General features: G+C 45.2%; 1 protein-coding gene across 1 annotated transcript in view; it reads right to left on the reverse strand.

Annotated features, from left to right (window-relative positions):
* MAMDC4 (MAM domain containing 4) overlaps positions 1-12235 on the reverse strand; it is a 498376-nt gene that overhangs the window by 57478 nt on the left and 428663 nt on the right. Inside the window, exon 26 of the mRNA XM_069609267.1 lies at positions 11603-11749. Within this exon, the coding sequence (XP_069465368.1) occupies positions 11603-11749 (147 nt within the window). The remainder of the gene's footprint in view (positions 1-11602; positions 11750-12235) is intronic.

Raw genomic sequence — 12235 nt, forward strand, 5'->3', positions numbered from 1 at the left:
TTTTAATGGGGGCAGAGAAAAAGAAGGTTAAGTTCTGTGTAAAAGGAGCAAGAAGGTTCTCCTCATTTGGTCTTTGGTGTATGCATTTTCATTTTTATCTAAATGTATATTCGTATTTTACTTTTGATTTTCTACCAATTCTAATTCGATATGTATGTATTCTATATTTTCACACATAATTTTTCCATTTAGGATTTCCTTCTAATCAACATAATTCATTTAAATTTGAGACACAGATTCTAATGAACTAAAAACAATGTTTTGCTGCTAGAACCTTTTTCCAAGAATCAAAATGCATACTGTTATGCAGGATATTTTGGAGGCCCCAGTGAAATGTGGATATTAGATTTTTTCTATCACCAGCGTACTAAAGCAGGGGGGTAGGTGATCTGTGTGTGTGTACATGCATATGTGAATGCAGTCAGTAACATGGAGACAAACAGTGAACTGCTCATTCATTTGCTAATGAACACTAACACTCTCCTTTGCCAAACTATTGCCATGAAGTTGAGAAGGATCAATATTAGGCAAACACATAGCTTAAGGCTTTAAAATTAGGTATTGTTACACACGTGGGCCAGTTTACGAAAATTTAACACAGCAACAGGATATCTTTGTCTTCGAGTTCGAATAATGAAGTCTCTGAGTTTCCTATTCTTCAATTCGAGGATAATCCCTAAGTATGCATTCTCAGTTATTGGTTACTCATTGTCTTGGGGGCATGAGTATCTCCAAACATCTTTCTTGGTTCCTTGTTCCGTAGATATAGGTCCTCTGCTTCTAATCCTGCACTCCTGGGAGACCCCTACACCTGGAACCTGGGGTCCCGCATTCGTCCCTTCCTTAGGGTCCTGGCGCTAGTCTCCAACACCCCATTCTTATATACCTGCATGATATATGACAAAAGTTTTATGCCTAAGGGGGCCTCTCCTGTTCCTCCTGTACTCAACGCTCTCTTGTAGTCCTCCTTCATCTCCACATGTACTGCCTCAATGCTCTGCAGAGGCTTGTCCTTCCACTGCCTCTCATCTCCCTTCTGTCATGCTTGTAGTATGTATGCTCCTTTTGCACACGCTTTCATCTTTCTTTCTGCTAGTCCACCTCTCCTACTCCTTCTCTTTGCCTTTTTGTTCTCAAAAATCCTTCTTCCTCCGGGCTTTCCTCCATCTTACTTCTAAATATTCTCCTTTCCTCTGTTGATGTTGCTGCCAACTGCCTCTATTCTAGTTACTCCTTCCTCTCTTTCTTTAGCACTCCCTCCTTACTCGTTCTGTGTTCCTACTAACCACCACCTCACCCTTCACACCCTCAAAACTATTTTCTTGCACTCTGGCCATCTCTCTCCAGCCTCCTGCCTCCTGATCAACTACCCCTGTCTTGCCTCCAACAGTGGCCAACGCCACTCTTCCTCTTCTTCCAAATACCCACCCAGTCATGGAAAACCCAGTGGCTTCTATAGCAGCTTAGCCCCACCGCTGAGGGACCCACTCGTTTAACCATATTCAAGGGTTCAGGTTCAAAACATGTTTGGTTAGGTACTAATGGCTTGTGTCTCCTCTGCTGCCTTTGAGGCCTGGTCAGTAAGTGGGGCTTATACAGTGGAGCTCTGTGAGCTACGATCACAAACATCATTTTTTATTTGCACATGTGTATCAGACTAAAACATTTCTTAGGGTGCAGTTCCTTGCACATATATTTTGTCTGCAGAGCCCAGTGTTCTTGCAGCAGGCAACGTGTTACTTTGAAAATCACTTTCCCCCCAGTGGCACTAGTGTAACCATGTGAGGAGCTATGACCATCCTGGCAAGACCCCTCACCCCTTGGGAGAGGGGCGTCCCTCTATTCCCATATGTGATACCTCTTGGTGATAATCACACTGAAGGAGTGTGTGCATTTTAGACAGTCTATCCTTGCAGGAGCTACCTTTAAAGGGGTAAGGGCATGTTCTCACCCTGTGATGAACCCCTGCTGAACGGCTGTGGCATTCTGGGGTAACTTGAGAGATCCTCCCTGCACCTCTCACTGGCACAGGATTACTTAGCAAGTCATGGCACCAGGCACCCGGGGCCACCCCACCCTTTACCACAATGATTAAGCAGAGGGCTTTGTCGCTCTTTCCTTTCTATGAAATCCTGTGCTGAGGGCTCAGTTATAACCTCAGTTACCAGTGCTTGGATGGTGCTGATCCTGTTGCTTGCTGCTTCCAAAGTCTCGCTGGGGAATTCATTTTTTAGGCGTTATGTGAGCCAAGATGGCCCCAAAGCCCTCTGTGGGGTCATGGCTGGAACCAAAGAAATTTCTCCTCAATCCTGGCCTGGCTTCTATGATTAATTTCCATGCAGATTGCTTTAGGAAAACCTGACCTCTCTTAAAACCTTAATGTATAGCCCTGCAAAGACCAATGAAGTGGAACCCCCAGGTCGGTAATTGAAGAAAGAAATCCTGGTGCGTGAAGCCATGCCGGGGATCCTGAAATATTAAAAACAAATAGAAAATCGGATCCCCAATGCAAGTGGCACCAGGGATCCCAAGATAATAAAAAAACAACAGAAAATCAGATCCCCAAGGCGAGCTGCACCGGTAACCTGCAAAAAAGAAAATGTTAGAGTAAGGGAACCTCACACGTGGGCACGCAAGGATGCCCTTACACTAAAATAGAAAAATAAAACAGTCACCAGCGCGAGAGGAGTACTGGTGATAGTTGGAGAAACCCTTCAACAGGGTTAGAAGCTCTCCGCTCCGGCGACTGCTGCAGACTGGGCGTTAGCCTCAAGAAAGGCACTCCCCTGACATTCAGGGGAGTGCCTGATCAGCATCTTGGCCACCCCCCAGGCGGCACATCCACCACCACTGTGCCCAGGCCAATGTTTTACGCACTCCCCATAGCTGGGGAGTGCCCAAAATGTGTTTTTATCGCTCCAGGCGGCTGATTGTAAATTAAGGGCCACCCCCGTTCAGGTGGCCCACCAGAAAACCCTGGGTCACACCTGGCAGGTGTTGCCTCGGAGTGCTGGGCTGCACCTGACAAACGCAGCCCAGCCCATATTAAGACTTTGGAGCCCTAACACACTGTTGCTGCTGTTACCTGCCACCGCCTACTGCCAGCCCTTCAAAGTCTTCGGGGTCCCCTGCATGGTTGCTGCTGTTGCTCCCTGTTGCCTTCTGCCACAAGAGTCACCACTGAAAAACACAGGAGGAAAGCAGAACCCGAGAGCAGCCGCAAGGACATTGAGACAACCCTGGGCTGAGGGGATTAATTCCGACCACTTGTGGACCTCACCATAGGGTACCCACCTGCCCAGAGGAGCCAGAAGAACCCCACCAACTTTGTGGACCATCTATATCATGCACGGGAGCCCTCTGGTGAGTGTTGGACTGACCGATGCCAGCAGGCCTTTGAGGAGCTCACTACAGCACCAGTCCTGGCCTACGCGGATCCGCAGTTACCTTACATCATGCGTGTGGACACAATCTGTTCTCTACCAGAAGGCCATCGGTGAGACTAGATCGGTCGCTTTTGCCCCCGAGGCCTGCATGCAGCGTAGAGAAATTACCCAGTCCACAAGTTGGAATTCTTGGCATTGAAGTGGGCCATCACAGAGAAGTTCCAGGATTACCTCTACGGTGTCACCTTCACAATGAAGACTGACAACTCCTTTACATATGTGTTGAAGTCGGCAAAGCTGGATGTTACTGGACACCGCTGGCTCACTGCACTGTCCACATACAACTCCATTCTACAGTACAGACCTGGATGGACTAACTCTCTCAGAGGCCTCATGCTCAGCCGGGTGATACAGCTGGATCCACCTTGTGGAAGGAGTTGTCTTCAGCAGGCATCAGAGCTATCTACCAGGCTGTGAGTCAGCAGGAGCAAGGCAGAGCCAGGAGCGTGGATTGCTTGGAATCCTCAGCTGAGGCAGCACCCACCATCAACTGCAACATCACCAGTCTAGTGGTATCTGAGCTACTGCGTGTGACCCAAAATGAGATCTGTATGTCATAGCTAGCGGATCCTGGCATCACTCCGTTCCTGAAAGCCAAGACCACGGGAGCGGATGTGTCCAGAGATGTCCTTCATGACACAGAGCAAACTGCAATGCTGAAGGAGTGGAAGACTCTCGTGCAGAAGGATGGAATTCTGTACAAGGAAAGCAAAGTTGGAGACCGGCTACTACATCGCCTGGCTTTGCCACAGAGATTCAGAGCAGTATTGTATGCAGTCCACGACCAGCACGGACATCTTGGCAGTGACAGAACCTTTGAGTGGTCCAAGGTTTGTCTGGCCCAGATTAGCATCAGATGTGGAGTAGTATTTCCAGCACTGTGCTAGGTGTGTCACGAGGAAGACCGCGGCTCATCCTGCATCCAAAATTCAATATTTTAAAACTGAAACTGCCCGACATAAAAGCATGAATGGAAGATCTTAATTTGGAAACTGAACAGTTTAGTCAATCAGTGATATAACTGTGGATGGGTCAAAATGAATTGGCTGAAAATAATTCTTCTTGAAGTGGAAGTATAAGTAGGACCCATTCTGTACAGACAACAGAGAAACCATAGGACATAGATAACATCCTACCCTAACCATGTTTTGGTTTATAGAAGATTGCACTGCGATGGCACAAGGAACTGTTTACTCGAGTCCTACAGGTGTTAGTTGACTCCTCAGCCGCTGTAGGTTCGAGCAATGAAAGGTGGGACACAGGAGCTCTGTTGCTACAAAAATGGTGAAGCAGGGATGTTCCAAGGTACCCCTCTTTATTTGCATTCTTCCAAACATTTTTATAAAGCTGTGTACCAAGGGTATATGTGCTGGCCCATATTATTTTCTTCTGTATGCTGATGAAAAGGGCTGATGATAAGGAACTGTACACCTCAGTTTTCACCTAAACCCGACTAGAGAAAGTAATTACTTTAAGAATCATAAGTACAAGTGGAAGTTTTAGAAAAACATGAAGAATATGGCTTCTATACCCTGCCAGAAGGCTGACATGGCCTTTAACGGCCCACCAGCCTGAGCTAAGGCAGGCCAGAGTGATGTGAGGGCCTCAGCTCGGGCTGTGGGTGTTGCCTGTGGTGCAAATGGCTTTCTTAATTTTCCACCAGAAGATCCACGGTGCTAGTGCAGCCGATCTCCCGGTGAGAAATAGAAAAAAAAGAAAAAAAAGATGGCCACTGCCATATGGCGGCTGACAGTTGGGAAGAGCTCTGGGACCGGAGCACAATGCTCCGATTCCGAAAGGTATGTGGCAGGGGCTGGGAGGCAACAGGAAGGGCCTCGGGTGGCTGGGAAAGTGGGCAGGGATTATGATATGATAAGACATTTATAGCGCGCCTATAAACAAGTATTTGAAGGCGCGACGAGGCAGGGGAGGGGAGCAAGGGGGGACAAGACAATGATCTTACTAGGCCAAATGAATTGGGATTGCGCAAGTGCAGGGGAGAGGGAAGGGGAAAAGTGCCTGGGGAAGGGGAAGAAGTGCAGGGGAGAGGGAAGGGAAAAAGTGCCAGGGGAAGGGAGGAGAAGCAAGTGCAAGATATAGGATCAATACAATGAAAAATGAAGTGCAGCCAGCATGTGGCAGTGCAGGGGTTAAGTGCAGACAACAAGTGTTAGATAAGTGTAGGAAGGGGGACTGTAGAGTTGCAGATACAACCCCAAGTGCAGGGATGCAGGTGTGCAACTGGGAGAGCAGGGACCTGGGCCGGTGGTTCAGAGGGTAGCCAGGTAACCAGTGCATCGTCACCCACTGTTCCAGCCACTTGATTGGCTGAGCATCCTTCCTGGGTGCGAATGTGAGTTTACTAAGGTTGCCACTGTTTAGGGGTGTCAACCCCTCCCCCCACAACTAAGCACAGATAACATGATAAGCAGATCAATGGTTCCATTAATGCAGAAATCAGGATTATAGTGCCTTATATTAAAGGTAAAAAGTGCACATGGCGCTGCAATATCTGGGTTAAAATGACCCAGGAAGTGAAGGGTTCTTTAAATATCACACACATATCATGAGGAAGAGATACAAAGTGAAGAGTGCTTAAATAATTAAATAATGGCTCCCTGAAGAATTAATACAGTAGGCAAACACATATATATTTTAAAATAGATGCCTCAAAGAAAATGGTGACCACTTCTAAGGCCAGGTGTGGGCAAATCCTGACTCATGCTGATAAAGCAATAGAAACCAACACATGATATAGTCTTTGGCAGCATTTTGCTGTGAGATAATTAAGTCTGGGAGGTTAATTTTGGAACTTGGCAGGAAAGGCAGACAAAATTGATGATGGAGTGAGATAAAGGCAAGGGAAATTACCAATTTGAACAGACCAGCTGCATTATTTGGCATCATAAAATAGAGACTATTCATTTCCCCATGGTATAAGGGCTAACTAAACTTGGCAGGACCTCAAAAGGTAGATGTGGGAGTGACAGTGATGTGATTAAAACTGTTTTGGGCAGAAGTTGAGAAATGTTATAATGTGTCTAGCTGGGTCTAAAATAGCCAGTCTGTGCACCAGACAGCAATTGTCAATGATAAGTATGACTAATGTGGGCTTGGTATACAAAAGACTATAAAAGTAGAAGAGAGGCATTATATCTTTGAGAGTGTGTTTGAAGCATCTCTTGAATCTACACCTAATAAAGACTTCTAAAGAGACTCCTCCAAGTGCCGGCTTTTTCTTTTTTGTTTCTGTCTCTGAGCTAGAATTCATGGATGCCAGAACGCTTGATGCGAAGATATCCCCATGTTCACTATGTTCTTATATAGTACTTCATAGCAGATTTCTCCTCCTTCAAAATCCTGTAACAATTGCTGTTTAATTACCTAACTTGATGGTGCTCTAGTTATTGACTTCTAACCAACTATCATCCCATCACCACAGTCCCTTTCCTCCTCAAAATCATGGACAGAGTAGCCTATCTACAAATACAGGTGTTCCTCCCACCAATCAGGCGTCCGCCCTAAGCATCGAACAGAAACAGCACTCCTCAACTTCAAAAAACAGCTCGACAGTGCCAACGACAGCAGTACCATATCACTGCTCCTACTACTCAAACTCTCTGCGACATTCGACCTCGTAGACCATAAGATCCTTTGCCAAGCTCTGACCGCTGCCGCGTACTTTTCCCCTGAAGCCACTAAATGGATCACCTTATTCTTGTCAAAAAGATCCTCCAGGGTATTCATGGGGGAAGCCACTGCCTCACCGACACCTAACTCCTGCAGAGTGCCCCAAGGCTCCTACCCTGTACAACATTTACACCAAGCCCCTGTTTGACCACCTCGATGCCCTGGGAATATCATATATCAACTATGCCGACAACACCCAAATTCTCATCCCCCTCTCCGGAGACCACCAAAAAGACACTCTCAGAATTAATGAAATCTACTAAACCATCCAATCCTGGATGGCAGCACACAGTCTTTGCCTAAGTGACGAAAAAATGGAGCCCCTGCTCATTGGCCCCTTTGCCCTTCTGAAGAAACTCCCCCAGAATCTCCCTCATTCATCATTGACGGTCATAAGATTTGCATTGCCCCCTTTGTCAAGACCCTTAGGGTTTACCTCCACTCCTCTCTTAGCATGACTCTCCAGGTCAACCTTGCTGCCTCAACATCAGGATATGCAATCAAACTCATCAACAGCAGTAAACCCTCCCTTGCCCTCTACTATCCGGCTTTAAGTTACACTGGCACTAGTATGATCCACTGGCTCCCTGTTAAGGACATGGACAGAATTAACTTCAAAATTCTCTCCCTCCCCCACCGAAGTCTGTCCGATGATCCCCCAGGCTACCTATCTGATAAACTCAAAAGACAAGCCTCAGAAAGACCAACAAGAACTGCCTACAGCCATCACCTTGTCACGCCTAGGTTCAAGCGTTCAAAAGCGGGCAGCTCTAGCTTCCCTGTCCAGGCACCTGCTCTTTGGAATAAACTACCCCCTCACCTGCAAAGTGAACCCTCCTACAACATCTCCAGGAAGCATTTGAAACTCTCCTTTTCAATTGACACCACTCGCCCCTTCCTTACCAATCATGATCTATGTCTGTTTTCATGGTAACTAGCGCGCAGATGCCTACGGACTGTGTGCGCTGCTATAAATGGACAAATAAAAATATATATATATTTTTTAAATGATGAAATGCTGAGAGGTCTATGCTGGTATTTGGACCTGTGCCTGCAGGTTTCCCTGACGGTGTATTCTGCTTTATCTTGCCTTTCTTGAGACCCATGGAGTTGGCAAGTTTATCTTACTTTGGTTAACATCTTGTTATCTATTGTGTATGCCTTGGTCCTGAGGGTCTGTTTGACCATATTTTATCCTGATTTGACCCTAAAGTATGAGCAGCTCCATCTTGCCCCCTCACCCCCACTTTTCCCAGAATGTAGTCAGGTTTATCTTACCCGCCTTGTTCAATGTGATGTGGATAGTGTTTGCTTACCCTTCTTGACCTCAGAGTGAAGTTAATGTTTTCTTACCCTTCATGGTCCCTAGAATGATGTCTGCTTTGTCTTATCCTCCTTGGTCACCAGGAGGATGATGCTTGCTTTACGTTATCCTCCCTGGTTCCCATGATGACGCCTGATTCATCTCCCCCTCCTTATTCCTAGGGTGTAGTTGAATTTATCCTGTGAGGCCTACCTTTTCTTACCCTGCCTGGCACCAAATTGTGATCTGCTTTTTCCTACCCTGCTTGGTTCCCAAAATGTGGTCTGATTTTTCCAAGTTGATAGCTGCCTATAACACACTCCTTAGGCTCCTGCTATGGCATCTGTTTTTGATTACCCTTCCATGTTCCAAAAGTGTGGCCCCCATTTTCTTACCCTCATCCCTGGTCCTCAGGGTGATGCCTGCTTCATTTTACAATCCTTGAAACCCAAGAGGAGGTCTGCTTTATGTTACCCAACTTGGTAATCGGGAAGGGGGTAGAGTGATTTTTGGCAAAATGAAAACATTTGACGAATTATGGAAAATAAGCTTTCTTTGCAAGCCTTGAGAAGGAATCCCTCCAGTGGCAGCAACCCCTGGTTCGGGTTGAGTAAAGCTGCTTCAATTCTGGCACCTTACCAGATTGGGTGCAACTAGAGGCTCCTGTCAGTTTACCAGGCAAGCAGTGCCTGATTGGGACTGCAGTGGTAATCGTTTCGAACTAGTGCAGGGCATCATCTGTGCTGGCTAAGCACTATTCTTAATCCTTGTTGAGAACGCGAGGAGCTAAGTACAGCTCCTAGCTGCTGTGGAGGTGTATGTGGAGTGACTTCCTTTTGTGGATCATTTAAAATCCCTGAGGCAGTGCGCTTGGCAAAGCACAGAGCAAAGTGCGAAGCAGGGTGCTGCTTTGTTGCTTGGTGTAAGAGGCAGGAGGAGGAAACCTCTGCCACACAGCAGGGTTAGTGTGACAACGTGTGGAAATCCCTAAGCAAGAAAAGTACCCTTTGCCTGATCCGTGGAGTTAAATGTGTGCCTACTGTGCATCATGTATAATTTGAGGGAGCGAAAGGGGGGCTCTCAGACCAAGGTGTTGCCGATGGAAGCACCATTGTTTTTTTCAAACAGACGCGACAGCATGAGTTTGGTGGTTGCAATGCCGCTTCCTCCCTCTCCTACTATCGATTCTGACAGTTTGCCTCCGACATGTGCATTCACAGACATTCAATAATCATTGGGCCAAAGAAAAGGCTCTATATAATTTCTGAAACACACAATTAATGACTATTTTCTTACTCGCTCAAGCACAGTAGTAGTCTCTCAAGTGAGCGACTTTGGCTCTTTACTCCAACAATTAAAAAATCAAATCTTAGGGAAATCAGCTCCTTCAGAGGGGTGAGGGTAGAGGACTGACCTGAATACATCTCAATTATCAGCCTCATTGCTGAACACCCCTCATATTTTTACTGGAGCAGATTTAGCAATCTACTGTTCAGAAGTTCTGATTGAAGATGAATCAGAGGTTATGAATACTGGAGTGGATGATTTTATGTCATAGTATGAGATTAATGGCTTTATATTCTCTTTTAAGTAAGGGGGGGTTGGGATGGGGGAGTGTGTTTTATGTATTGTCCTTTGTCCTGATTTGTCTTGTTCTCTTGTTGATCTGTATTGTTGGTATTTATGTGATTTCAAATTGATATGTTGGTCCTTTACTTTGCTTTGTTGTTGCATATGTTTTGTTTTCTTTTTGTATTTTTACTGTAATTATTCATTCTTCGGAATCAATGCATGGTTGTAATATATTTTGTGAAAATTATAAATAAAGTGTTTAAAAAAAAAGAATACTGGAGAAACTAGCGGTAACAAGAACTCGGACCCAATGCCCTGATCTGATGTGGCAGAGGTAGTTGGATCCCTGTTGAATTCCTTACTCAATGAAGGAAATGAATGAGGGACTATTGGATGAACTAAAGGGTCAGACAAGAATATTGAACCTGAATGCTGTGTCCCTCAAAAAATTGAGCTCCGAGAATTGGAGACAGATAGGACTACCATGCTTGGGGCTGGTGGAAAAAGGGTTGGAAAGAGAAAGGGCCTATAACTAATCCCCCTGTGAACCTTATCCCCCTACAGGTTGAAGGGACAGTGAATGTAACAACAGAAAATGAGGTGGCCAAGGACAATGGATCAAGGAAGGTCGCGAGTATGAGTGGTAAGGGTAAAGCTAAAGGGAAAAGGAAAAAAAAGAACAACAATATCCAATCAGGCCCTAAATCATCTAGAAAGTTCCTAAGGGCTCTAATAGAGTTCTTTAGGAGACAAAAGGATGTCTCACTCAATAGTAATATGTCATTGGTGAATTCTGATTTAGCCCTGGCAACATCAATGACATTTGTTAGTCCAATGCAATAGTTTGCTGAACCAACGTATTACGATATTTGCAAAATGTCTGCCTTTTGTGGAAAGAGTAGATGGAGATCTGTTGTGGCTATCTTTGCAGAATAGGGCCTCAAATGCCATGTTAGTAGCAGCAGTAAGATTTCTAAATGCATGTAAATTATGTAGATAATGAAGTGTTTTAAGATTTTATTAAGCACTCAACAATGCAGGAGCATATATGCCCGTATGAGCTTTGTTGGTGTCCTTGTTTTATAACAATTGTGCTTCTTTTTTCTTCTTTTTTTTTCTCTTCCTTATTTTTCTTTTTCCTTTTCCTTTCTCTCTTTGGATATGATTTGCAATTAACTGTAGAATTGTAAAGGTTTAAATTGTTTTAAACCAAACAGAATTAAAACAAATAATTAAAAAAAAATGACTATGATTCTTTCCCAAAATGAGTGGTCCCCACATATCCAAATCACACTCCTCCTCTTTCCCTCTCCTTGGCCCTTGCCTTTTTTCTCTTGTTATGGTCCTTGGCTACAGTTTTTCTCATTTCCCTATGTTTGTCTTGCCTTTCACATTGCCCTATTTATGGTCATCAAAGCAAGAACAATTCTGAAGTCATGGTCAGTCAGTTATTCTCATCAACATGACTAAACACGGTCCCCAGCATAAGGTTGATTTGATGTTTGCTGCTGGGTTTCCATGGTTAAGCCGACTTTTAACATTGGTCAACTGCGTGCGATCTGGTCCTCAAAGGGTGGTCGCTTTCTCTTACCGTCTTTGGTCCCCAGGGTGTGGTCCGCTGTGGGAGAGTGGTCTCCTCCCTGGCCTGCCCCGCTGCTCCAGTCCCAGTCAAGGCTCCTTAGTTGCCTGTGTTTCATTGTACTCCAGCCACAGGAATCCAGCTCGAAATCACAAGTCCCTGTGAAGAAGCAGAACTCGTTATAATTGGATTGGATTGGATTAAGTGTTGCCAGCCGTATAGTGTTACTCACTGCTAGCCCTGGATACATCCAGAGCCATGCAAGATGCGTGCAACTGCATACATGAGCTAAGGGCTTAAGGGATTCTCCTTATCCATGAATTAGTCAGATGAATTGCTGTTAACAAATAAGTATTTGTGGTGAACGGAGAGAAAGAGCAGACACGTATGACAATCTGCACAAAGTGCAACTTGGTTTCCTTCCAACAAATTACAAAGTGGTATCTTACTTTGTGGTAGGTTTTATCGTGGATGGGGGAATAGATGGATATATGTAGAGGGGCAGGGACGGTAGAGCATTAGGAACAGGTGAAGGAGTGTGATGGGGTTCTTGAGGGAGACCCCCGTTAGCAAAAAATGTAAAACCCATCAGGAACTATTTCATGAAGTAACCTACCATTTTGTAATGTGTGGGTAAGAAATCAT

This window comes from Ambystoma mexicanum, chromosome 8, assembly GCF_040938575.1.
Source record: "Ambystoma mexicanum isolate Mex_15411 chromosome 8, UKY_AmexF1_1, whole genome shotgun sequence".
Classification (NCBI taxonomy): Eukaryota; Metazoa; Chordata; class Amphibia; order Caudata; family Ambystomatidae; genus Ambystoma; species Ambystoma mexicanum.